This window comes from Musca autumnalis, unplaced genomic scaffold, assembly GCF_047663935.1.
Source record: "Musca autumnalis isolate F117 unplaced genomic scaffold, ASM4766393v1 scaffold_3, whole genome shotgun sequence".
NCBI lineage: Eukaryota > Metazoa > Arthropoda > Insecta > Diptera > Muscidae > Musca > Musca autumnalis.
Genome location: NW_027411866.1, coordinates 56,965,420 through 56,993,413, shown reverse-complemented (window position 1 = coordinate 56,993,413; position 27,994 = coordinate 56,965,420). Strand labels below are relative to the sequence as shown.

The 27,994-nt window shown below is 37.0% G+C and overlaps 1 protein-coding gene across 6 annotated transcripts; it reads left to right on the top strand.

Annotated features, from left to right (window-relative positions):
* The first annotated feature begins 144 nt into the window (after window positions 1-144).
* LOC141399677 (uncharacterized) lies at window positions 145-27,994 on the top strand. 6 transcript variants are annotated; one of them, XM_073978847.1, is made up of 4 exons: window positions 145-526; window positions 13,704-16,907; window positions 16,980-22,689; window positions 24,343-27,994. In XM_073978847.1, the coding sequence occupies exons 2-4, from the start codon at window positions 13,772-13,774 to the stop codon at window positions 26,798-26,800; spliced, it is 11,304 nt and encodes a 3,767-aa protein (XP_073834948.1). In that variant the 5' UTR covers window positions 145-526; window positions 13,704-13,771; the 3' UTR covers window positions 26,801-27,994. The 6 variants fall into 6 exon arrangements, with proteins under 6 accessions (XP_073834948.1, XP_073834950.1, XP_073834951.1 ...); XM_073978849.1 differs by having other exon boundaries at window positions 150-224; XM_073978850.1 differs by having other exon boundaries at window positions 150-256.

The following is a 27,994-nucleotide window of genomic DNA, read 5'->3' as shown; positions in this document are numbered from 1 at the left end:
TGTGGTGAAAGAGACGGCAACCCTCCAATAAAGTAGAGTACTCCAATTGATGCGAAAGTGCAACTGGAATTTTTGATAATAGGTGGACTCGGTTAACCGGTATTTCAAAACGGTTACTTTGTCAAATATATTTAATATGGCATCTCTCCGGGTAGTCGACAATTTTGACGAAGTTCAATCGAGTACATAAATATTTTCTCTTAAAGAGATGGAAAAAGAAAATTGTATTTTACTGTGAATTATGAAGTGCTTTTAAGTATAAAACTATACGAAAAGAACTTAGTACTTGTCAGATTATGGAAATAATGAAATGATTCCGCACTTTGGGCGTTTGCCCTCAAAAATTACTACAAACTTTTGATTGAAATCTCACAATAGCTTTTCCTGCCTCTCGTCACCCGCAAGTCCTACAAAAATTGAAAATCGCCTTCGTCTATATCATTCATTTATTTTCTGTAAAATTTGAAGTGTATCCTTTTAACAATGAAATTGTTATATCCTTGTAAATTGCCGACGGAAAAGTAAAGTAATTGTTTAAAAGTGTGAATAATTCATAAAACACTTGGAAGTTGTTTGCTCACACACACACATTTATGACTCCCCTCTTTTAATGGGATGCGCTTATGAGCGAGCGTACATAATAATATACAACACTTGAATAGAATTTGGCAAGACGAAAAAAGAAAAGAAAAAAAGGAGTTCACTTGGTGCAATATAAGAGATCAGCGCGAAAAGAAAAATGTATATATATGGATCGAACTGTCATCCAGGAGCCGATTGGAATAATATAAGTAAAATAAGAATATTTACGGGAAGAAATCTATAATGTTTGTTGTGACTGTTGGTGCAGTGTTTATTTCCAATTCGAATTTTGAAAGTTGTAATAGTATACAAGAACAAAAACAAAGGAACTGAAGCTTTTCGTGGTTATCGTATTACTTTTTATTAATGTTTTTACCACCATTCATAACTGCCTGCATTAGTTCTGTGTGCGTCCTGTCGGACGCACTTTCAGTCGGCTCGCTGCCACATGCTGTTTGCGTTTTGTTCCCTCCCTGTGTAAGTGCCTAGCCAACCATTGATAGAATAAGTGGTTGTTGTTATTTGTGTTTCTTGTAGCAGTTGTTGTTGGTGGATTACATTTACCGATTGTTGTTTCTGGTCTGAGCTATTAAGTTTTTTTGTTGGTTTGTATCTTGTGAAATTTTGTTGTTTTTTGACGTTGCTACATTATTCAGTTACACATTTTATATCATGTATTTATTTGTGTGGGTTATAAATTAAGTTAGATTGCGTTCTTGCTATCAAACACCGTGAATAAGTGTATAAATCTTTCCACCATGCGACCCTATATTAAGCTTCTTTTCTTAGTGGAATCTCAAGTCCGGCTTCAGGATCGGCACGGATAGTTCTGGAATATTCACTACTGGTAGCTAATGTTGGGCTTTATTAGAGGGGCATTTATATTTTATGAGATTTGGGAACAAGTCTCGTTTAGGGAACAAGTCCCGCATCGGGCAGGAATTTATACCATAGATAGTCCTTGGGACCCTGATCCATTCTTCCCGAGATATGTGTCTTGACTTTTTTACTTTTATCACCATTATTAAAGCTTTTAAAGCTCATGAGGGGTGATTTCTAATGTAGTCAATAATTTAAAAATGTAATTTTATTTTCTAATAATTATTAACAGCCTGTTTCTGTATGTCGAAAGAAGAATGTGTGCGAAGAAACACGTCCAAACTCTTGTGTGTTTTTCAAATTTGTTTTTTGTTCTGAAGCAAAAGCAAAGGTAAAATTATTTCGAAAACTAAAGTTCGGGCGTGTTTCATTCGCACACATTCTTCTTTCGACATACTGGTGAACTTCGTCTCGCAATCTGTTAAGCATTGAACATGGCAATTTTTGTTTAAACATGTCATGCAATTATTATTGCGATGCAGAATTCCCGTGGCCAATGAATGAATTTGACAAAAATTGCTGTCATTTCACTTACTTTAATTATACGATTTTCTCTTCTGGCAACGCAACTACAGTTGAGTTGCTATCCATAATCGACCCCTTAGGATACTCGACACCTAATTGGGTCGCTTTTCGCCAAAAATATCTCAAAAGCCTGAAAATGCCGATTGTAAGTTCCCTTCGCCGGGATTATATCATGGTATTGTTAGAGATCAGTAAATTTTTCAAGACCGCCAGTTCGCTTTGTAAACATTAATCGTCATAATAGAGAGTTATATGAAGTTAAACAATTGGTGTAATGGGTTAAGTGCTCCTAAGTCCGGCATGTGCCAGTAGTCGGCATCTTTTGTATTTGAGCACAAATAACTAAAGCTGAAAACACATCAAACGTTTGAGTAAAGTTTTGTGTCATTTCTGCCAGTTTTAGTTTTTTACCCGTATTGTTGCTTAATCATATTAATCATACTTGCTCCATGAGCATCTAATCTTTATTCTTCTACCAGAGATGACACAAAACTTTACTCAAACGATGGATGTGTTTTCAACATAAAATATACTATAACAAAATATGAAAACGATTTTAAAAATGCTTCAATAATAAGAGTGTCTGCGTACTCGATAATTTGTAATAATTATTACAAATTATTACTGAATGTTGTTTTTACACAAATGTTCAGTAAATGAGAATGAATTGAGAGACTTGTTTTGAAATTTTTATTACTGAGAACTTATATTTTTGTAGCTTTAGCAATTGTCAAAAGTTTAAATATTCAAATATCATAATCGTCAAATTGAAAATGTATACTGAATGCTGTCTTTTTACTTTTTTAATTTTTTCCATTGAAAGAGTATAAAATGCCTAACTCTCTAAAAAGAAGTTACTGAGTAATATTTACTGAGAAAGTACAAGGACAAACCTAATATTGTCATCTAACTTTGTGTAACATTTTTTGAGCTCAGACCATTTATATTACATCAGAATTACATCGGAGAGGTAATGTCTGTAGTTATATTAAAATTAACAAATTTTCAATAAAATTTTTGTTGTGATGGTAGATAATATTCAAAAGAACACATTACAAAAATAAATTATTAAAAAATTATTGTAATACTGTCATGATGTTATAAGGCAGCCGCACATACCTGGCTACGCCCAAGCTTATTACATTTATTTACTAAAATATGATATGCTGATTACTGGAACAGGTCATGCCGACTACTAGCAAAAAAGCACTATTTCACTAAAATCGAATTTTCTTAACTTTTATAAGAAATAAACCACATTTTTTTATTTTATCGAAAAGTAAACAAAATTTTGAAGATTTAACAAATGTTGTACCGCCTCCTCTATAAGCGGTGTTATTCGGACATGGAAGAGGTTACATATGATTGATATGAAGAAGTCTTTACGGGAATTAGTTTTTTTCTGAATGATATATTTTTTTCACCAAAAAATATATGTCCCTAATATATCGTCACCATAAATGCCCGAAGACGTAACCCACAAACCCAAAACTTTACAGGAGAAGCAAAAAATGTTTTAAAATGAAAATTGTTTTATAGAATAACAATCTTATGAGGGCGAGTATTTGGAGTATTATCAGTCATGCACGAATGAATGAAACTAAAACCGTTGAAACGCTTGGTTTTGGGATCCGTCATTACAACAAAATCTGCAATGTTACCCCATTTTCGAAATGCCATTTCTTGAATAGGATGGCTATTTTTGAACGAAGAAAATTGAACTTTTGCCAGAGCATGTATTTTAGCTTTATGTATCAGATTCCATCAAAAAACGAATTTCGATTTTCATGTGGGTTACGTCTTCGGGCATTTATGGTGACGATATGTACATCGAAAATAGAAATAAAAATATAAAATATCGTATGGAATTCGACACTAACATTACAGCCCATTTCAATCAGCTCGGTATTGCTGTTACCTTATGATAGCCTCCACCATATGGAGGGTATAATTAAATTTGTCATTGCGTTTGTAACACAACGAAATATTCGTCTGTTGAAATCAAGATACAGGTCGCAATTTTCAAGATAGAGAGTTAATATTTGGTACAGAAGTTTTTATTACTTGCAGGATGGTTGGTATTGAAAATGGTATCGGTCCACGTTTTGATATAGCACCCTTAGAACGGTACCTCCCGATTTTCGGTATTTTTAAGGTTTTAGCTTCATTGTCCTACCAAAATGGCTAAAATTTGACATTTAGTTAGGGTGTATAGAACTTTCCACCTGAAATTTGTTGGTATATGTTCACGCATTCATATACCTTCCGATATTTAGTATTTTGGTGGTTTTAACCTCATTATCCTACCAAAATGGCTAAAATTTGGTATTTAGCTATCGTTGGGTGTATAGAATTTTCCACCTGAAATTTGTTGGTATATGTTCACGCCTTCATATAGCCTTCATAGAACGGTACCTCCTGATATTCGGTATTTTGAATATTTTAGCCTCATTATCCCATCAAAATGGTTGAAATTTGGTAATGAGTCTTCGTTGAGGATATAAAACGTTCAACCTAAAATTTGTTGGTATAGGTCCACGCCTTAATATAGTCTCCATAGAACGGTACCTCCGGATATTCGGTATTTTGAAGGGTTTAGCTTCATTATCCCACCAAAATGGCTGAAATTTGGTATTTAGTTATCGTTGGGTGTATAGAACTTTCCACCTGAAATTTGTTGGTAAAGCTTTACGCCTTCATATAGCCCCCATAGAACGGTACCTCCCGATATTCGGTATTTTGTTCCATTTTACTTCAATACAACTCGTGGCGGAGGGTGTAACAAGTTCGGCCCGGCCGAACTTAACGCTGTTATTACTTGTTTTATTCTACCATGCATACAAATGAACTGTTTTGTAGGATCTAGAGGGGGGCAGCTGCCCCTCCCTAGCTATTCCTGGCTACGCCCATGCGACTATTGCTGCACTTACCTTATCCAGGATTTGATGAATTGATGAGAATGTTAGAATAAATGATTGTGTACAATCGAAAGAAGATGAAGAACTAAAATTTTCAAGTTGAATATCTGATTTAGATCACGATAACACTGTGCTACAGTGAAAATTTATTTATTTATTTATAGAATTTATCTTATATTTAATATAAGATAAATTGGGAGAATAGCATTAGCAGCATAGGCCATCAGCTATCCAAATTTGATTACAGAGTATTTTTGGTATAATGATTATAGTACATATTAAATTGGTATTTTACAATATGAAATAAATTCAAAAACTGTGTTGACATTTTCAATTGTAGGAGTTTTAAGAATATCCAATCCTTTGTTGTGCAGTATTAGGTTGTGTTCTTGATGTAGAGACGGGCATTCAGAAAGGATGTGACGGACGGTGCAAACATTATTACATTTTGTACATTTGTCGTCGAAATTCCTGTTCAGTAGGTGCAAGTGCGTTGAAACTGTATGTCCCATTCGCAGTCTTGAGAAAATTCTAATTTTCCTTTTCTCCAATTTGGAAGAATAAATAGGAAATACATTTTCGGGATTTATAATGTTGTAATGGGGATGCGTAAAATCCTTGTATTTATTAGAAACATAGGCTTTTATTTCAGACTTAATAACTTTCTTTAAATCTACTTTTTCTATTAATGTATCGGTCACTAATGGTGCTGAGCAAGCATATTTTGCTGCGGAGTCAGCGTGTACATTTCCAGTTAGACCAATATGCCCAGGGATCCAGAAAAGAGTACCGAAGTGACCCAAAGAAACCAAAGGTATTTTCGTCTTCTATGGACTCCCACAAAACCGAATTTGTGCATCAGAAATCCTGCAAAAAAAATGTGTCCACTTTTGTATCATAGTGTAATTATTAATAGGCCTGTTCGATAACTTCGTAAGTAAAAAGTATATGCAAGTTCTTGCAACTACTTCTCATTTCCTTTTACAGTAAAAGTTTGTACAAATTTGTACAAACTTTTGAGTTATCGTACAGACCTAATACTTCATCCAATTTATGTCATTTGGTGACAATCCCTAGCAATCCTTATCGTGACAGAAAATAACTCGATTTTAGCGTAAAGTTAAGTGGAAAAGTAAATGGTATCGTAAATTTTTTTTCTAAGATAATATCCCGGGTTATTTCCATTGAACTTTTTCAAGGACTACCTCTGAGGCTGCACAATCCAGAATATGGCACATTTGTTGTCATTCCTGGTAGTCTTTATTTAGTTCGTAGAAGAATTTCGACGTCGATTTACATTACGGATGTAGTGCGAAGATTTGAATATTTGTCATCTTCCTTTTCTTCCAATTTTGAGTACTATACTTTTTTATTGTTGTTTTTGTAACCGTTTTGGTCCTTTGGGCTAGCTACTACGTTTTTAATAAAATTAATTAAAACAAAATTATATCTTTGTATATATGGGCAATATTATTGAAAATTTAACATCGTTGAAGCCAAGGTTTTCCCCTTTATAGCTCGAGAATAGTGTTTGTATATTGTACAATTCAAATGCTTTTGGATAAAATGAAATGTTTTTAGACTTGGCAAAAAATATTGGCCTTCAAAGTTGATTTGCGTGGAAGCTGTGGCTATATTTACGTTAAAAAATGGGTAAAAATGGGTTGAAGCCAACGTGACTTTTTTTGTTTTCTCCCGATTTGTGATTAAACCACATTTTTCCCGATTTTCCTGCCAAAGTGAAAGTAGAAGCCAACTAAATAAGGATCATCCTACCAATGTATAACTTTTCAAAATTTGATGTGCGTCTACCATTAAATGATGCTGACATTTTGAAGCCAGATTTTAAGTGTTTTTTGAAATTTTCTTATAATTTCGTTCCGCAAACACGTTTTTCAAAAAGTCATTTATAGGAATGAAGAACTCACGATTCTGATTTATTTGATATATATGTCGTGAATGTAGCCTACACAGCTTCAGAGAAATCTGTATCCAAATACGAAAATTTTGTGCGAACAAATTTCTAAAAATCATATATTTCAGGTCTAATTTGTACAGTTGGCATTCGATTTACTCGTGCATTATTACAAATTTTGGATTTTTACGTTGCGGATCTAATAAATCATTATTCGTTAAAATCCATCTAATAAAACGCGAGATAGGAGAAATTCCAAGGTAGGAAAATCACCTAATATTGTTTTTGAAAATATCGCGCATTTTATCGCGTATTCTGTCGGCCGCTTGCACTACTATGAAAAAAACTAGTGCAGCATCTTCCTTTTTGCGGAAACAGAGATTTAAAAACTTCACTGATAAGGGAACTGCATTCATTTTATCCCAAAAATAGTGTGTGATGCTACATCCACGGTTCTTGACTGATTGCCTTGAAATAGATATATATCGATGCTGATTTTCATGGTAACACTAAAACCGGATGCGGAACGAAATTGTATGAAATTTGCGCAAATTAGCGATGTTTTATAGGTTTTTTAATGCTAAATGCGGCCGATGCTACATCGTAGCGTCCAAATTATATTTCGAAAAATATATACAAATTAAAAGATTGGTCTTGCTGTACATGAAAATCACATGCGGACAAAACGATTTTGAAAATTACGCGATTTAAACAGATTTTAATAATGCATATAAGTTAAAGCGGTTTATTTGAACTCTATTTCCGTTTAAGAAGTCTAATGATTTATTTCAACAACCCGATAACTTTCCTCAAGGGGAAACCTACCTTCTATGTGAATGTAGATAAAGCAAAATCCGCCCATTTTCTTGGGAGTTTCAAGAAAAATAAAAAAAGTACTCCTGTAGAATTTTTCCAATATTTTCAACTCTAGAGTGCATGTGAAAAATATTATTCTAAACCAAAAATTTGTTGTTTGTAACACAAATATGTGCTTATTTTGGCTATAATATCCTAACTACTATCCCGATGATTATAAGTTTGGTCTCATTTGATTCCCCGTGAAGTCTTTCTTTAAAACTGTTACTTTTTTGTAATTTTTGGCGGGTAAATAGACCTATATTTTCAAAAAATTCGGATTACATTTAAATTTTTGTCAATATTTTGTAAATTCCGCGAATGCTGAGTAACATAACAGTCTACTTAATGACGTCACTTCGTGATAACTTTTTAGTGACAATTGTGCTCAATAAAATAATTAATTTTTAATTTTAATTTTTATTTGACAAACACAGTAACCTAGGCCATAGGGCCATGAGCGGTTCCAAAAACAGCTATACAATAACTACTCTCAGATACTTATATCTAACAATATTTCTTAGCATATCATGAATAGAATTAAACATAAATAAAAGCAAAAGCATATAAATTAAGAAATGAAAATATATAACAAAATAATCATTAATAGAATCAGCTATGCAACAATATATCATTACAAACTAAGACAACATTTATGAACGCTGTATTTGATTACGATTAAAATGAGCACATAATTTATTCTTGTAACATTTTAAGGAGGAATTAAATGTCTTGAGACATGGTGGCAGATTGTTATAAACACGCGAAATTCTAACATAAAACGATTTTTCCAAAAAAGGAGTCAACTGCGGAACAATTATCTGTTTGTTCCTCTCAGAACGAGAAAACGTGAACAGACTCAACACACATAAAGGGGTCTTCAACTTAAAAACCTTATAGAAGAATAACATAGACCGCAAACTCAAAAAATTTTCAAACGTGCAGCCAAGAAACTCTTTCACATAAGGAGAAATATGATCACGACGTTTAACACAGAAAACATATCTCATAACACTATGAAACAATAGTTGCAGCTTACGCAAAACAAAACCATAACTACCCCCGAAAATCTCAGCACAATACAAAAAGTGAGGCATAATCAATGCATGGACCAATTGAATTCTAATGTCTCTAGACAGAACTAAGTCCAAACAGTACAACTTTCTTAAAACAAAGTTTACCTTGGACACCACAGAATTCACATGCACATCAAACACTAAACCACTATCAAGAAACAAACCAAGACATTTCATCGAGCTTACAACATTTATAGTAGTACTATAGATGGAAACACTAATTGAATCCTCTTGCAAGTTTCCAAAAAACATCACTTTAGTCTTCCGAGTATTCACTGAGAGCCCGTTACAAGACAACCAAGTAACCAACATATTGACATTGAAATCAATTGACGACTGCAGAACATCCAAAAACATATATTCTCCTTTAAACAAAATTTGGACATCATCAGCAAAAGCAAATGACATACAACTCCTACTATTAACACAACTCAACAAATCATTAACATACATTACAAATAACAGAGGTCCAAGAACAGACCCCTGAGGAACACCACTACTCACTGGAAGCATACCAGAAACACTATTCTTACATGAAACATACTGTCGTCTATTGAACAAGTACGAATAAATTAAATTACAGGCTGAGGATGAAAAATTAAACAGACGATGCAACTTCCTAACTAAATTGGCATGATTTAATTTGTCAAAGGCCTTTTCCAAATCCAGTGACAACAATACGCAACAACCACCAGCACTAACAGTATTCCTAATATTGTCAGTCAACCCAACAAGAAGCGATGTTGTGCTGCGATTATTCCTGAATCCATACTGACTCTCATGCAACAGCGCATTTTCATTAATGTAGCCAAGCATTTGATCCTTCATAACATATTCGACCATTTTTGAAAGGATCGGCATTACCCAGCAAAAAAAAAATGGAAGTGGTGCAAGTTGGAGTGAGGATTTCATTACATGCATGGATGCGCTTCCAGTGGACTAATGAAAAAGGCAATCCTTTTCCTCACATTTGGATTACATCCAACAAGCACTTTTATGTATAAACGATAAAAAATTCAATTTTCATTCAACAAATGAAATTAAAGTAATACGGCGTTTATATTATAGTTTTTTGCAGGGTTAACCTTCTTTATGAGGATTTGTTTGAAGTATATACAATGGAAATGACATTTGAAACCCAGACCCACTGGGTTAACCTTGTTATATATAAATGGCCTATAAGAATAAAATTAAAATGTCTTATTAATGGCCTGTTCCCGTACATTACAAAGTGGTAAAAGTCGTAAACGATTTTCATACAAATTTTGTGTACGGGAACGCAAAACTCGTAAAAGTGGTAAAAATTGTAAAAATGGAGTGCTTCCTAGCTGCGTGCTGCGGAAGCAAAATGGAGTGCTTCCTAATTGCGTGCTGCGGAAGCAAAATGGAGTGCTTCCTTTCTGCGCGCTCCCTTGTAAAATTCACTGAGGAATTCATAGAAAAAGAAGCACTTCGTGACACTTGCACCAGTGATTTAACTGCTTCCGTGGATGCAAACTTTTTGCTGGGATTGATATAGGTCTATATTCACCATTGTCACCATTTTTGTGAATAGGCACTATTTTGGCTATTTTCCACACCTCGGGAAACACAGACGCTGTTAACATGGTATTAACAATATGTAACAGAAATTGACCAACAAGAGGAAACACAAGCTTAAGAAACTTAAGCTGGAAACCATCGGAACCTACTGCTTTAGACTTTATTTTATTAAACGCAATTACCAATTCATCATAATCAACACAACGAAACGAAAAACCATCATAAGCGCCAACAGGAACACAAGAAACATCAAAAGCATCCACCGTCTGATTGGAAACAAAATCAGCATTCAACCTCTCTACATCAACATTCACTTCGCTCTCAGAATCACGCAAACCGTTCTTACTCAATACCGACCACATCTCTTTTGTGGTTTTATTCATAAACATCTCCTTATGTGCAACCCCCTTCAACCTCCTTATCACTTTCTTGGCACGATTTCTGCAACGACAAAATATTTTCCAATTATTTATATTCTTATCACGAAGATATTCACTATATGCAGCATCCCTAAGAGAAAGATGATATCGAATATCGGGAGATTTAAACCAGTCCACGTTATTAATTCTACAATACTTTCTTTTAACAGGAACAACACCATGCAGATGCTGAAGGCCACAGTTCAAAACAGTAACCTGAGAATCAAAATCTGCCAGAGAATACACATCATCGAAGTTGCACGAAACAAAGGCATTAGAAAGCTCTGCAGGGTCAACAGAACTATAGTCTGCATACTCATAAAATTTCCGAGAACGACAACTCGGTACATTAACAGATATAAAAATAAACGAGTGATCCGAAATTCCTGGACACGAAAACTGGTTAGAACACGCTAACAAACCCAAACATGACACAAGAAAACAATCCAACAAAGAAGTAGAGGAGTGCGCAACATCAACATGCGTTGGCATTGAATTGTGCACAACAGATAAATTAGCGTTTTTATAATAATTTTTTCTTAAAAGCAGAAGTAAAACCGCGATAACATTTGTCCGTAACAACCAAAAATTTGCTCGCGAGCGTTGAAATTAGCTTCAAACCCTTTTGATTTCTCAAATAAATATATTACTTATATTACTTACTTACTTACTTACTTAGCTGGCCCATTACAGAACGTTTGTTCCATAAGCCGAACTAAGAAAAGATCTCCAAATCTCTCTGTTTATTGCTTCGCTTTCTGGAATACCGCGTCTGGTCATCTCTTCATCCACCTGTTTGTGTCATCTATTCTTTGGCCTGCCAATTCTGCGTGCACCGCCATGCGGCCCGAATTTATACGCCTTTTTAGCCTTATGATATGGCCTAGCCAACGCAATCGCTGCATCTCGATACGTTTATCTATACTGATGTCGTTGTATAGCAGATACAGCTCGTGGTTCATACGACGTCGCTATTGACCGTCAACGCAGATTGGTCTTTCGAAGAATTTTTATCTCAAACACACCAAGCACTGCCTTGTCTGCTTGCGCAAGTACTCAGGCTTCTGAACCACTATACATCAGCACGGGTAGTGTTTGTAAAGCGTTGTTTTTGTTTGACGAGATATGACTTTATTCCTAAACTGTTTACTCAGCCCGAAGTAGCATCTTCTTCGTATTTCACAACTGATGTTGTTGGTTGTGTTTACGGCGGTGCCGAGTCTAGACGAACCAACATCAACATTCGGCCCGATCTCTATGGACGCATGCGCGACGACACCATTGTATTCTCGCCGTTTACCGCCAGACCCACTTTAGCAGATTCCCTTTCGACTTTTTCAAAGGTATCAGTTACTTCCTTTACCGAACGACCTATGATGTCAATGTCATCGGCATAAGCAAGTAATCTGGTGTACGCACACAACTATTTAATTGCTCCGCAACATCCTTCCACATCTCATCAAAAGTGGTTTTAATTTCGCCAAAAAGTCTGACTTTACGAGCTACGGTTGGGTGGGCTTCCATTTTTTCAAGCAGCATTTCAAATTGCTGTTTTGTAGTAATTTTTACCAATATAAGTACTGAAACACGCAAAACGTATATAATATTAAATAAATTCACTTAAAATAAATGAAAATGTTGCTTACGTCTCAATTTTTCGTTTTATTCTTTTGTAAAAATGCACGGCGACAGCTAATTTGTTGTCGCCGGAAAATGAACTTTATGAAGAATTTGACGTCGTCGGGCGACTTTTACCATATAAATGGAAAAATTGCAATTGGCAACACGACTCGCGTCACAATACGGAATCGACCCATTATATTCAACTGAGATACCTCATAATTGTTTTGACAGCATGCGAATGTGCTTTTCCTGAGTTATTGTTGTATCTGGACAAAACCCCAACTGCATACGAAATATACGGACTACTGACTTGTGCTGCATTTCTCATTTCCTCTATGTCTTCTTCTGTTGTTGGGCACAACTGCTTTGACAATTTCTGACTAACATCTAACGGCGTCGAAAGAGGGTTGCAGTCTAGCACGTTGAATTTCTGCAGAATGTTACGAATGTAGAGTTCTTGATCCAACCATAATTTCCCATTTTTACGGTCTCGAGTTACTTTCATTCCGAAGATATAATGAGCTTGATCTATATCCTTCCTCTTGAAATTTTTTGAAATGCTTTTCTTAATAAAATGTTTGGATTCTATACTGTTTGTAAATATCAAGATGTCATCTAAGTATATTGAAATATGTAATTTCTTCCTCATTTGTCTTGTAGTAAACACAGGGCACACAGGGCTCTGTTGACGATTGTTTCAGACCAATTATTTTCAATGTACCATCTTTTTTGTTGTTCCAAACTCTGCTAGCTTGCTTCAGGTCGTATAAGTTAAATAACTTGCAAACCACACAATTAGAGTTTTGAAGTCTCTCAGTAATTTTCATAAATATTTCCTTATTCAAATCACTTTGAAGGAAAGCAGTTACTACGTTCATCTGGTCAATATCCAAATCGTACTGAACTGCTAAGCTTAGAAGCCTGTTATTGTGTTAAAGGTTTCAACGGAAGTAAATAATTTTATTTTTCAATTGACAATATAGAATACAAAGGTATATTGATGTTACAATATTAAACATAGCAAAGTATTATATTGGGAGTTCATATCACTCTTCAACACCATGATAATGCCAAAGTGAATTGAATTTTGTTAAGACAGTTTGCATTTCTTATAAATCATTTCAGAAGGGACAGCGACTTATGTGTCTCTGATTCCGGTAATATCTATCATAACCACCGCTCAATGTTCAATGATGTTCTTGTTAAATTTTAATCCATTACCCTCTATGTTGCATACACTGGTGGATCAACATGTTCCCCATAATTCTTGGTCTCAAACTATTGTTACATTATAAAGTATTTCGAAAAATAAGTAAAGTGTCCACAATCCAACATAATTAACTATGTTTTGTATTTCTTTTGTTTTCAGATGTTAATATAAAATTATATTCGGCCTACAACTTCATCTAAGCACAATATATTATAAAGGTCGAAAACATGTCAAGATTCGGACTTCGTAGCGCTGCAGATAGTCTAAAGTTGTTGGATGATAAACCAAATCGTCGTAAGACGTGCAATCCTGTATCAATAACTATGAAAAGAAATTCATTAGTGAAGGATATAAAAAATGTATCAAACATTAAGGAGGAAAATATTATCGACGACATCAAAGTCGAAATTGATGATGGCGACAAGGTTTCCGAAACTACAGATGCACCACCAAGCGACAAGAATATGAACGATGGCGGCGATGATGATGAAGATGAGGAACACGACGAAGACAACAATGCACCGCACGTTGAAGTTGAAGATGGCGACATATGTTTTGGGCAACAGTTTCCATCGTCATCGGTTAAAGCCAGTTTAATCTGTAGTGTACCATTGGAGCGTATACACGATGTATTACAAAAACTAAACCTTTCCAATCATACAAAGCAAACGAAAAATAAAGATATGGACGATGTTGATGAATCTTTGGATAACGACGATGATGAGGATGAAGACAACAACATATCTAAACAAACTACTTTAACGGTGAAGAACTTATGTTTATACTGTGACAAGAAGTTTTCATCGCAGAAAATGCAGCTGAAACATGTGGAAAAGTTTCATTGTTTGCAACAAGATCGTAGGTGCAGCGGACGAAACTCACAAATGCAACAAACACAGACCACTCCAAAGAAGCGCAAATGTACAACGGGATCTCAGAACTTTGTTGGCTGCGCATATTGCCCGAAAAATAAAGGCCAGTCCCAGGCTGTTATACTGCCCGCATCGGAATTGAATGCTTTATTTCTCCATCTAGCTGATTGCCATTCTGATAAGTATTTCGGTTGTAAGATGTGTGTTTTACGGTTTCAGAATATTGCTAAGCTTACGAAACATATGGAAGTTGTTCATAAATGCTTGTCATTTGCTTTCGATGAGAGTAGCAGCAAGTCCAAGGATAACGATACCGATTCTCCAAATTCAACAGACAAACCATTGATTAGTGAAAGAAGTAAATTATCACTGAGGCGGCAATATCGCTCTCAAAAGCCAACTAGTACCAGCAATAGCGGGAATAGCACTAATTTCATTCCAAGCACTTTGCAGGGTACTAACCCCATCGTTTCGAATACTTCAGTTATTGGTGCCGAAGAACCAATATTGTCTCGTTTGGGATTAACGCAGAATCGTTTGCCTAACAATCGCAAAGGAGTACGACTACGCCGAGAAAAATTACTTTCAGAAATTCTACTTAAGTCCGAACAGAATAACCAGCCGTCAACAAATTACACAAATACAGTTACTACCTCCTCCACAGCATTGAATTCCGCAACCTGTTCGCCAAAGTTGCGCGGCAAAGCCATAAAATCCGTAAGTGGGTTTTCCGGTGATACTACATCGGATGTGATTTTTCGGGTGCCCACTCGTAATGACATACTCTCTTGTGTGTTTGATGACAACTTTTACAAGGAAGTCGTATCGAATGTACGTAATAATTTGCTCTTCCATTTGGACGGCAAAATCATGGGTAGTTCTTTGGAATCTCTGGACTCGGTTGTAATGCGTCATACAGTGCAGCCACAAATACGAAGCACCCTAGTCAAAAGTCCCATAGTAATAACGACTGACAGCGAGATCCACGCGGCCACAAGTCTATCGGCTATTACCGCCTTTCCCACACTTCTGACAGCGGAACAGTTTGGTGGGGACGGTCATTCCTCCAAAATCCGACGGCCGCATACGAAGAATTCTTGGAAGTGGAAATGGGACAGTGTAAAGAAATTTAAATTTGTAAACGAGGGCGGTAAGATTGTTAAGAAGATGAAGCATCCAATGTTGGGACTACGAGACTTGTCCAAACTGGACATGTGGACACAGTTAACTATGCGGCAGAAACATGAGCAGCAATCACAAAATATAAACCAATCAACAAATGATGGAATTAGCACTTGGATTGTCTCAGAAATTACCAGTGACCCCTCACGTGAGGAAAAACTACGACTAAATGATCAACTAAATATGATTTTAGATATGCGCCTCCTGCCGCACATTATTCTCGAACAAAACGAACAGGCTATAATCAAGTTGGAGAACGACGAGTTTGGCATTGCTCCGAGTCAGGTATTAAATGAGGATTGCGGTGATAATTTTATGGAGCAAACCTTTGCCGATGAAAGTTTTCTTTCCATGTTGAATTTGCTTCCGAATTCTGACTCTCGGAAATGCCGTTCGAGACTTGTGCTTAGCGGCGAATGGGCGCGACCCAGGTGCTATCTTTGTATGTGCTGTGGGGCAAAGTTTGAAAAGTTAAAATCCTTGGAGGAGCACAAAATGTTCCGACATTCGCAGATACTATCTACACACTATGAAGTTGTGGGACGTGAGCTATTAAATGGCAACCTTTTAAGACATTTATTCTTACCGAAAAAGGCCCTAAGTCGATATGCCAACGATATGGGTACTAATCAGATTTACAGTGGCGCCGCACGAAGGCTTTTCTGGCATAAGAATGAAGCTATAAGTCGGGAAATAACCAATAACGAAGAGTCATCAGATAGTTTGCAATCGATGCTTAACAGCTGTACGACGAATTCCTTAAGTATTAAGAATAGCAGCAGTACAGAAGACTGCGATGTCGTAGACACAAAACTTTCAGCAGTCGCTTCATTGGGCCTAATGCCAACCAATGCAGTTGTTTCCCCAACACATAGTATACAATCCTGCAGTTCATCGTCATCGAGTGTCATTAAAGCTAAGGCTCAGAACAGAACACCAACATTAACTGGCATGACAGCTGCACATGGTAGTGGTGGAAGCATATATGGGGGAAACGGCTGTTCGAAATGCGGTCGCAAATGTAATGGTATTCTCGACTTGTATCGTCATATGTTAGACTGTTCTGGGGATTATGTATGGTCGTTGGCGAAAAAACGAAAATATCGTTATTACTGCGGTTCCAAGAAACGTAGACCGTGCAACAAGCACAGCATTCTGGAGTTACGGAAAGCTAAAACTGCAGCAAAACCTGCAACTGTAAAATCTCCAGGCTTAGCCACACATGAAAGTACGGAAGAAACTGTTGTAGGTACATCGACCAATTTTGCGGCGAAAGCTAAAACATCTCCCAAACCACGGCCTAGCGACGGTAAGTAGAAAACATAATATGTATGTTTTTTTTAATTATAACCCATTTTGTCATTTTTTTTGTTACTTTTAGCTGAATCTATTAAGAAAATGCTGGAAAATTTACCCCCCAAAAGGGTCTGTAAGAAAATCTTTCCTGCCATTAACAAAACCAAAAAAACCATTACGAACATAAAGCCTAAACTTTTGGCTAAACATAAAATATATAGTAAACTTCGAAATACCCGTGTTCGGCAGATGTCTTCTCAAGCTGCCAAGATATTGTCAAAGACAAAGACACAACTTCAAAAGTCTAAACGGATGATTACACGATCAGCTGCGTCACCAACCTTAACTAAGGCCACAAACACGAACAAAAAAGGAACTTCCAATAAGAAGAAACCTGTCACCAAAACTAGCACAGATAAGCCGACGACCACAAAAGGCAAATCAGTTGAAAAATCCTTGATTAGTGGAAATGGTAACGAAGACGGCGATCAAACAACTAATATTGACATTAAAGTAGAAGACCAACAATTTGCCCCAACATCAACAACATCAACAACACCAACGATTACAACTATTTCGAATATTGAAAATAGTCAGAAAACAAGCATTGGCGTAAAGGATGTGGCTGAACCAAACATCACAAAACAGAACGATAAATCAAATGAGGTGCCTAAACAGATGGACCCAGATATGAAAAGTGTTGATCAAGCTGATACATCAGCAACAGCCAGTCAAACTCTTCTTGGTGAAACGATCGAAAGTAACATTTGCAATGATCTGTTGTTCGATGTGAATAAGCGGGCTGCTACGGCCCAACTAAATCCAGTTAATATTATTGAAACTGAACGTCAGACGCCAAATAACAAAAATGTTAAAAGAAGTAAAAGAATAAGCGACTGCATTGCAATGTTAACAGGGAAGCTAGAACAGAAACTGAAAACCGAACAAAAGGCTTCAATTCCACCTTCTGGAAATGAGCTCTTACAATTAAAAAATTCTTCTCAGTCCCAAGTTGAAAACACAGACCCCATTCCATCCCAAACTGTACCACAGGATCCGCAACAGAAAGATGAATTACCTAAGGAAGTGACACCTACACCGGAAGATATTGATACCGATAAGAACAGCACAACAAAAAAGACACCTAAACGTAAAACAATATCCAGGCGCATAATAAAGACGGACGAAGGACCGTCTCCCTTAAAAACAACAACAACAGAAACGGTTGAGAGTACTTGCAATCTACCCAAATCTATGGAGAAACCAATCAATGTGACTTCGACAGTTAAAGATAAACCACATGTAGGGGCGTCGCCAGGAGCAGAAGTCAGATTAAATATAAGTGAGCAAATAAATCCCACACGAATAGTCAGCAAACCTACCACAACATCTGAAATTTGTGTTTTCAACCCGGTGGATACTAAGCAAGCTAAAACAATTCCTCCCGCTGCATTACTGGTTCCACCTATTCCCGCCGTCATGCCACTGAACAATCAACACATAATGCCCAAACTCCCAATGTATATACCTGTAGAAAACTTATGTGCTCCGCACCTAACAGCCGCACTACCTTCATTACCACCAATACCTTTGCCAATTTCGGCTCCACCACCGCAGTCAGCTCCAATACCAACACCATTAGAGAACGTCGTTCAAACGCCAACTTCTGTGGTGCATACAGTTCCTCCACCTACGGCAATCGGTATTATAGCACCGCCAACAGCCATACCACTGATTACAGCGGTACCTCCAGCGCATTTACCAGGCCCAAATCCATTGACACTTCCTGTAACAACGTTCAGTATACCAGCTGCCTCAGAGCCCTTAAATCTATCTAGTTCTGCAAAAAAGGCTCAGAAGCAAAGCCAAGATTTGTCATTCTCTAGTCGACAAAAAATGGGAGGTATGCCAGCTAGGCGCCAAACAATTTGTGGCTTTGAAGCTCGGAATTTTATAATGTTTGATGAAATGGAGCCCCTGGATCTTTCCAACAAGGCCCGCCCAGAGAAAACCTCGCCATCTCCGGCTGTTCAAGTGCAATCACTCCCGCAACCACCATTACCCGCTGTATTGCCAACAAAGCCTATTGAAATGACAACGATGTTATTGCCACCACAACATCCATCGCTGCCCTTGCCACCATCAACAATGCCAACTTCAGTTGATACTTCACTCTTACCAGCACCTCCATTGACTCCAGAAGCTTTGCTTAACAAACAATTCTATTCGAATTTGGATCTTTTGAGAATACCTCAAGTTAGAAATCCGGTGGCTGGCCAAGGTACAGCAATCTCAGAAACTCCTCCATTACCACTGACGCCACTGGCACAACCACTACCAACACCACCTCAACTACCAACAATTCTAGCAACTCCACCTCATTTAGTGGGAAATCCCGTTCCCATTCCTGTAGCTACTTCAAAAGCAGCCCCCAAAAAACGCAATAAACTTCCTACTGTAACGCACACAATTAACGCTGAAAGCACTCTAACCATCAATAACATCGTGTCTAAACCCACGGTGGGTTCTAAAGAACCGGCAATTGTCACATCGAAAAAGGAGACCTCTTCAAAAAGCAAGGGACCGCTTCGAATGGACGAGGAAGTCATAAATCATATTGATGATGCCATAAACTCCGTAATAAATGCTGTAAAAGCCAGTCTGGACAACGAAGAAGCCGAAAGATCCCAGACAGTTTTCGCATCCACCCAACAAACTCAACAAACTGCTGCACCTTTACTTAAAACAACCGACGATGTCAGTGTTGCCAAAGAATCATTTGGAGAGTTTAAATATTTGACTGCAGCTAGACGCAATATGCGATCAAAAACATTGGATTGTCGACCTGCAGCATTAAATAGAGCACATGTTCAAAATGAAGCGCCGTTGGCAGCCGACAACACCAAATCAACAATTGTTGACGAAAAGGTAAAAGAGCATCACCAACAAACAATAAGCGTAAGGAATATTCAAACATTGATGGTGCCTGTGGCTGAATCCAATAATATGCCTGAATTCGCTACCACTAGTTCATTAATTCCATGCACTGATACAAGCACCAAGCCAATAAAAGATATCTTATCTCGCGAGGAAATGCGGAAGAATGAAGGCAGTATTCAAGTTAACGACATTTCAGTGGAAAAAACATTGGAGTCACAATCTGGAACTCATGACACCGTAGAGTGTGGAAAGAAGATACTAAACGAAATGCCAAAGTCGGTTCCTGAACCACCTTTGCTTATTAAAGCGGTCAGTCCAAAAGGACCACCCACATATACACATGTGTCCTCCCTGAATAAGAATAATGTCAATGCTGGCAAAACTTCCGGCTTAACAGCTCTCTCAGACATCGATATAGATAAAAATATTTTGGGCAGTACAATGACAAATAATACTAATTTAGATTTGGAGCAAATGAGTAATAACAACAATACATCGTCTGGTTTTCACAGTTCAGCTCAATCAGATCAACAGACTTCCGTGATGTCAACAACCACGACTGTGTCCACCTCCATACCAGTAACGGATGCGAAAAAGAAACAGAGAAGACGACGCAAAAACGAATTAGCTGCAATAGTTGCTGATCAGCTATTGGAAAGCTTTAAACTAGACAAAGCACGTCGTGACAATTTGAAGAAATTGGAAAATTTGGCCTATGAAAAAAGCGAGGATCTTCTCTTAACCGGAATGCTTTTAATGTCCAGTACGAAGAGAAATGTGACATCATCGGCACCGACAATTAATAATTCCATTACAACAACGACGACAAGTGCATCTGCCTCAGACAACAATGATGGCAGTTCCAAACGTAATTCTAAACAACAGCAAAATATGGAAATTTCCAAATCAAATGATACCACCATCCCCAGTACAGGTAATGTAGAAGATCAACACGCTATCAATAATGAAAAAACTCTAGTGACAGCAGAAAACAACGATATTGGCGATAACAAGAAAAATACTAAACGACGACAATGCCGACGTCGAGGCAAAACTTTGGATAATGAAAATATAAGCAAGCTAAAATCATCGCTGGAATCATTTTCGATCGACATTGAACGTCAACTGACCGAGTATGAAGCAAAGAATGTGAATGTATTCAAAAATGTGATTTCCGTCAGCGACGTTGCAAAGCCTCAATTAAGCACTAAATCTCAAACAGCCCTTAACTCCAAAAGCACTGTTATTCTCAGGCCCAGCATCCTCTCGTTGACACTTGAGGCGAGCGCAGTCAATCAGGATAACCAACCACCGCCTGTTAAATCCTCAGCTCCAACATCCGAAACGAATAAGACAGTTGTCTCCAGTCGAGATCCTCGTCTTAATAAAAATATTCACAAAGAAGGTGAAAAAAATGCAACAGTTGTGCCTGCTGCGGCTGATACCAGAACGCATGTGCCCACACAAAAAAGTCCCGAAGTTATTGGAGACCTCGATGAGGATAACTATTTAACAGAGATAGCAAAGAATGTCAATGAAAAAATTATGTCCACTGAAAATGAAGAATTTGCATTTAAAGATGATGGCTTCGAAATGGCCAATGATATGGACATTGGCCTGGACGATTCGAATAGTAAGTACTCTCGTCCTCCAACATCAATGAGTGTTCGAAGTGCGCCTAATTTTAACGATGATCGCTCCAATTTCGGTTCCATATGCGATGAAAACACAAATACTGAAGTAATGGACATGGATTTAGACGATGAAATGAGTGTGTATACTAGTTATTCGCAAGACTTGGGCCGTGGTCGCGGACGTCGCCGTCGTCGAAGACGAAGTATATTGCTTACACGTAAACCCAAGAAGAGAGCATCAAGTAGAGATATGTCTACGGAAAAAATCGAATGTATTTTGTGCAAAAAGGTTTTCTACAGTGCAAATTCCCTATCCAAGCATAACATGACTCTTGCTCATGTGTCCAAAGTGTCGGAGCAGGAATATTTATTATCAAAGTCTGTAACGAACACATCATTAAATATAGATCAGAACCAGAGGCACGGTACATTGGGGCCCTATGCTAGAAGATCAACTAGGCGAGCGACAATATCTGAACCCCCAATGCACATGCAATCCTCCAGCATTATGGACGATCTACGCCCTACCATTCCGTTACCGACAACACCGATTCAACAACCATCGTTAACGCAGCCACCACAAATACCTCAGCCAGATCAAGCTATTTTCAAATCACATACTACCACCAACCATGAAAAAGCAGCAAGTGCAAAGCCAGATGAGCCATTGGCGGCACCATTGGACGCCCAGCAACACTCGGACAATAATGTTGAAGCTCCCAAAACGTTTAATCAAAATAATTTATTGAAAGATGTTCATGCTACCGATTACGATGGCAACAATGGCAACGTTGCCAGTTCTCGGTTAAATCTTAATCCCGATGAGCGTTTGTTTTTCGAATGTTGCAACATCTTGAAAAGTGCCGAAACACCACGTCTTAACAATGTCATTGTCCCACCCGATGGCGTTGAACAATCCAATAACGTCAACGCCGCCTATAATACCTATCACTTTAGACAACACGATAAATCAATGGCAGCGCCAACAGCAAATAACAGCGACTGTCTAAGAGATCGCCAGATTGTAACAACTGTAAATGTAGACAACGCGGAAAGGAGTGGAGGAATACAACATGCTCTTACTCATACGCCGACAAATAGTAATGTTTTACAGTCCAACATACAACAACCGCAAATTGAACAAACTACTATATTTAGAGATCCATCACAAAACGTTGCTCACAATAATTACAACAATAGATCGATGCAAGACACCAACAGGTAAGAATTAAACCCAAGTTCGGAGTATATATAGGCAAAGATAATGGTGTTAGACCAAACGTACGTATGTTTGAACAAAACTCGTGTCCGTCTCTCTGTTTGGCTGGTGCGCACAATAAGTCTCGATAAGAGTAACCAATTTGGTCCAATCTCGATCTAAGTTCTCCCAAAGATGTACCATACCGGTTCAGTCGGTCTCCTCCAAAAAGTTTGAAAAATTCCGCTTTATGTATAGTTAAATTAATTTTTTCAAACGTAATACTTTCTTTGAAGTTGGTCTATAACGACTCCTTCATGAGGAATCATAAAAACTTAAGACCCACTCGATCTTGTGCCTTTCCCAACAAACGTTTTTCGTTAGAGGTCTGCTTTGTTTTGTTTCGAAATTTGTACCACATTAAGTACTTGTGGAACATACATTTCAAAATTAAGTCCACGAAAATTCTGAAAAAAAAAACTACCGCCAGGCTTTTGGCTAAAGAGAGGGTATATACACTTTCATACAACCAAAATTGTGTCTCATGGAAATAGTGTTTTTAGATCCCAAGTAAGGTTGGACGAAATCCGTTTCAGACAATTTGGAGTTGATTTAGTCATGTCCGTCCGTCTGGCTGGCTCGAGCGCACGATAACTCTCGAACGGGTCAAACGATTTGGTTCAAATTTTGGTACCCCAATACTTTGTTCGAATTTAGATGAAGGTCGAAGATAGGCCATCTCGGTCCCTTCCTTGCGGTACCTCCTCTACAAAAGTTCAAAAATTTTCTTCGTGTACCTCCCTCACAAAGTTTTGAAAGAGTGCATTTTAAGGAATCGTCTGGGATAGTTCTTAAATATTTTCAACTTGTGTATTCGTCCGTAGTTACGACGGTACTTTTTTCGGGGCAAGTCCATACTTGTGAGAAATTGGCCAAAAAAATCGCAAAAAACCTTACAGACGTCTAAAGTATTGTGTTTAATTAAACTACGAAAACCTATAGATGTCTAAAGTATTGTGTTTACTTCTTTTCTTTAGGTCCGAGACTGAGGATATATCTCTGTCGGCATAGCTGACTGATACATTCTTGTTTATCAATGGATAGTGATGTTACTTTTATACCATAACGTGGTATTTTACATCATGCAGAAGAGGATTAGCACACATCAGAGATTGTTCTCCATTTTCTGTTTTACAAAAAAATTTAATCAATTTTCTGCTTTTTTCGATTTCGAAGAACCTTCTAGGATATATAAATAATATTTTCATTGAATATATCGTTTAATGTGGCCAATCCGTGTGTTAAGTTTCTACAGTGTACTAAAAAGGCCATTAACAGGGTAAATTATCCAGGGCTATCATTAATAAAAATTCCGTGAGGAATTTGTCCCCTATCCCCAATTTCACTATTTTTTATTTTCATATTAAAGTCCAAAAAGGGAATATTTTAATCGATTCGGCGAGAGTATTCCATTGTTATGTGATTCAAGCTGTTTTCTTAGTTATAAAATATTACTTTCAAAAGAATTTAATTTATTAAAATTATTTTGCGGAAAATTCCGAAGGAAATATTCATAATTGCCCTGAGCTTTATTTAGTTAGAAACTTAATAGAGCTAATCATTGCTTCTTCACATTGACGAAATAAATGTTTATTATTATTATTTTTTTTTTGCAGAAATGTAAGGTCTCCTACATATTCCGCCATTTCCCACTTATCAGCGGTCACCAATACCACATCCCGTTTTAAAACGAAAGCGGCCATGAAGGGATATGAAAATGTTAACATTGACTTGATTCAACAACAAGAGTCAAAATCTAGGACTATCTGCAAACTAACAGAATTAGCTGAAATTGCTTTGGGCAATGAGGATAAGCCAAGTACACAAAGCTTTTCACCAATTCCAAGTAGTAACACACCAACGCGACCTTCAGCGCCAAATGCACCTTGTGCTACGAAAGCGGATTCTACCGCACCAGACGGCATATTGCGTGCGAAGGGCATGGCAGCACCAGATTATGCCATAGTTATAGCCAGTGAAAATCCGAAAGAGTCTAATGTGCAGTTGGCGACTAGAAATGAGAGAACTAAAAATAATGAAACTCGTAGTTCCACATCTTCGAAGACAATTATGCATTCTTCAATTATAAAAGCTGCCGTCGAGGAACACCAGAAAACACCCAGCTGTAACAAGATAATTATACCGGATAGACCCTTTAAGAATATTGGACTTGAAGAAAAAGAAACCATAACGTTTCAAAAACCCAAGACACCTGCAGTGCATTTGCTTACAGAGGACAACAATAGCGTATCTACCGGTAGTTTTTCCGATAGGGATGATTACGATTTTGGCTCACTCAGCTGCGACGAAGAAGCAAGTGTGCGTGAAAGTAATGAGAAAAATTTGAAAAATAATTCTTCTGATTCTAGCTCGGAATCAAGTCGGGCAACAGCGAAGACATTTGAGAACAAGTCCTTGATTATGGGTAGAATATTTAAGAATGTCAGTACAAAAGCTTCTGTAAAAACGAATGTAGCCCCGGCTGTTAAAGTAAAGAGCGTGGGTGTACAAAAAGATCAAACTGCTGCTCCAAAAACCGATCTAAATCAGTTATTTGATGAATTACGAGGTAACTCCCGTGTAGAACAAAACCTAATTGAAAGAAGTGCTGCTAACAGCGCTGCCGTTGAAAGGGGATCTACAGCGGTTTTAAACAATCGTATAAATAATAAACAACATCAAAGAGATAGTTCTAAGCATATTATGCCTGCAGCATCACCGCCAGCTGTCGTCAGTTCTACAACAGCAACACCATCAACAAGTGCGCGAAAATCTAAAACACGCGAATCTCGAGCAAAACCCAAAGCGACTGGGAAAACGCCAAAAGACATATCCAAATTGCAGACAGAGCTAGGCATGAGTCCAGACGAAATCAAAAAGTTGATAGACGAGGGTCAGCGTAAATCAAAACGTCGCTGCGCTACGAATCGTCCCAAGAAGTTGATTGAAATGTGGAGTTCCGATGAATATGAAGAATTCCTTTCAACCAAAGACATAATAGCTTTAATAGAGGAAAAGGAACAGCAAGAAGAAAAACGCAAGAAACGTAAAAACAGTATAAATATATCCTCCAATAACAGCGAAATGGTCAAAGAAAAAGAAACACCAGATGTTACTTCCAGCACAAAAGATACTAAACGTAGAAACAGTAGGAAAGTAAACACAAGCATTGATCTCCCTGAAAACCATGGCGTCAGTGCAGCAAAAACAACAAAGGCTAAAAAAGCTGGAAAAGAAGATGCAGTCAGTACCACTGCACCACATATGGAAACGTTAAAAATGTTACCAGAAAGCAGCAGAGTTGCTAACAATACTAAAGACAAACGAGCAGCCTCAACAAAGGGAAAATCAAATACAAAGCAGCCAGCTCAGAAAGCAGCAAAGACGACGAAATCTAAAAAAGGCACAAAGCCAAAAGTGGGCAAGAAGCAAGTCGACGATGATGACAATGACCAAGATGAATATGAAGAAAACGACAATAATAGCGACTTTGGCGATGACGATTATCTAATAGCCGATCTTATAAAAGCGAAGAAAAAAGCCTCCACTAAGACAAAATCCTCAAAAGCTGTCGTTATATCTGCTCCCACCGTAACTTCGACAGGTAATGTGAAATTGTCAAAGGCATCGGCAACAAGAAAAAGATCTGCAAATGTCATTACCAACAGCACTAATAGCATAACCGCTACGGAACCTGCCAAAGGCCAAAAGCAAACATTATCCACACCGACAAAAAATAAACGAAAAAATCAGACAAATCAATCACCCACTCGACGAAAACGTACGGCAACTGAAAAATTATATTATTGGTCTTCGTCTAGCGATGAGGAGTTTGGACGTATCAGTAACAATAATAAAAGCAATCCTGTCGAAGACAACATTGAAGGAGGCGGCGGAGCAGTTGCCATTGGCAGCGGAAGCGTCGCCAGTGGTGGGGAGCAATATCAAAAACATGGTTGGATTGTAGGCGATTCTCACAAAAAGTTGGTAACATTACTTGCGATTGCGAAAGGTAATAAGAAAGTTGATTCGAATAGTGGTGTTAAAAAGAATGTTACCAAGAAACGCAATTAGGATGGAATCACTAGCTCTTATGATGCATTCATGTGTATGTATGTACACATAAATAAACACAAAAGAAAGTAGGAAAAAAGCTAAACATTTTTCAATCAATACTAAACTTACAAAAACAGGGGGTAACAAAACTATTTTATGTGACAGGTCCCGGTGTGTATAAATTATCTAGGATGACAAACAAATAGTAATATCAGGTAAAGATTAATTTTTTGTTATGTTTGGTAGAAAACCATGTCATGTTGTGGCTCCAATTTGAAATTGTCATTGACTTTGTTTTAAATACTCGATATTTTAATAGTACATTAACACTATGTTGAACTGCCAATATTTTATTACCATTTAATACTTTGAATTCTAACAGTTCTATAATGCCATAGCGCATAATTTGGTGCAATTTTCGTTCAGTCCAAAGACGTGTTTGTTCCAAAAACGTATATTTTTGTGGGAAATGCAATCGTTTCCATTACAATACAATTATTCTTTGTTCTTTTGATGTCATAATTGTCTTCCTAATTTTTTTAGCTTTCTACCTTTTTATTTTTGTATATAAATTTTGTTTTTTTTTTTTTTAATTATTAATGTAAGAATTTGACGTAAAGTGAAAAAACAAAGATGATTCAGCTTTGGACCTTTCGCGAACAAATAGTTAAAATAGTTCATGTCATAGATTATGTTGTCATATTGTATTATGTATGTATATCGTCATCATTAGAAGTTACCGTCTACTGCGTCTACTACAACTACTACTTGTATTACGTGTAAATTTTTTATTATGTTTAAGAAGTAACATGTAAGAGATCCTTGTCGTTGTACAATTATTATTAGTTTTCTCAAAGCGTTATTGTAAGTACCATTAAGATGCATTAAGTTGATAATGATGAAGCTATGATTTAATCGTTTATTATTAATACATAAAAAATAATGATAAAAAAACAACAAATACTACACAACCACAAAAACAATGATTGTAGCTGTAATGTAGATTCTAGCATAGTTTTCTAGTATAATTTATGTAGTTTATTACATAAGCAGTGTGCTATAAAATACACCATTACATATATATGCAAAAACATCAACTATAATATATAATAATAACAACAACAAAAAGAAACAATAATAAAACAGTAAATATATAAAAATAATAATATATAAAAATAAAATTTTGTTGTACGAATCACTATGTTCAAAGCT

Bases quoted from the DNA above. Each gene is read 5' to 3' on its own strand.
- LOC141399677 (XM_073978847.1), top strand. From the start codon at position 13,772: ATGTCAAGATTCGGACTTCGTAGCGCTGCAGATAGTCTAAAGTTGTTG. The intron at 16,908-16,979 runs GTAAGTAGAAAA...TGTTACTTTTAG, and splicing joins CAAACCACGGCCTAGCGACG to CTGAATCTATTAAGAAAATG. The intron at 22,690-24,342 runs GTAAGAATTAAA...TTTTTTTTGCAG, and splicing joins TCGATGCAAGACACCAACAG to AAATGTAAGGTCTCCTACAT.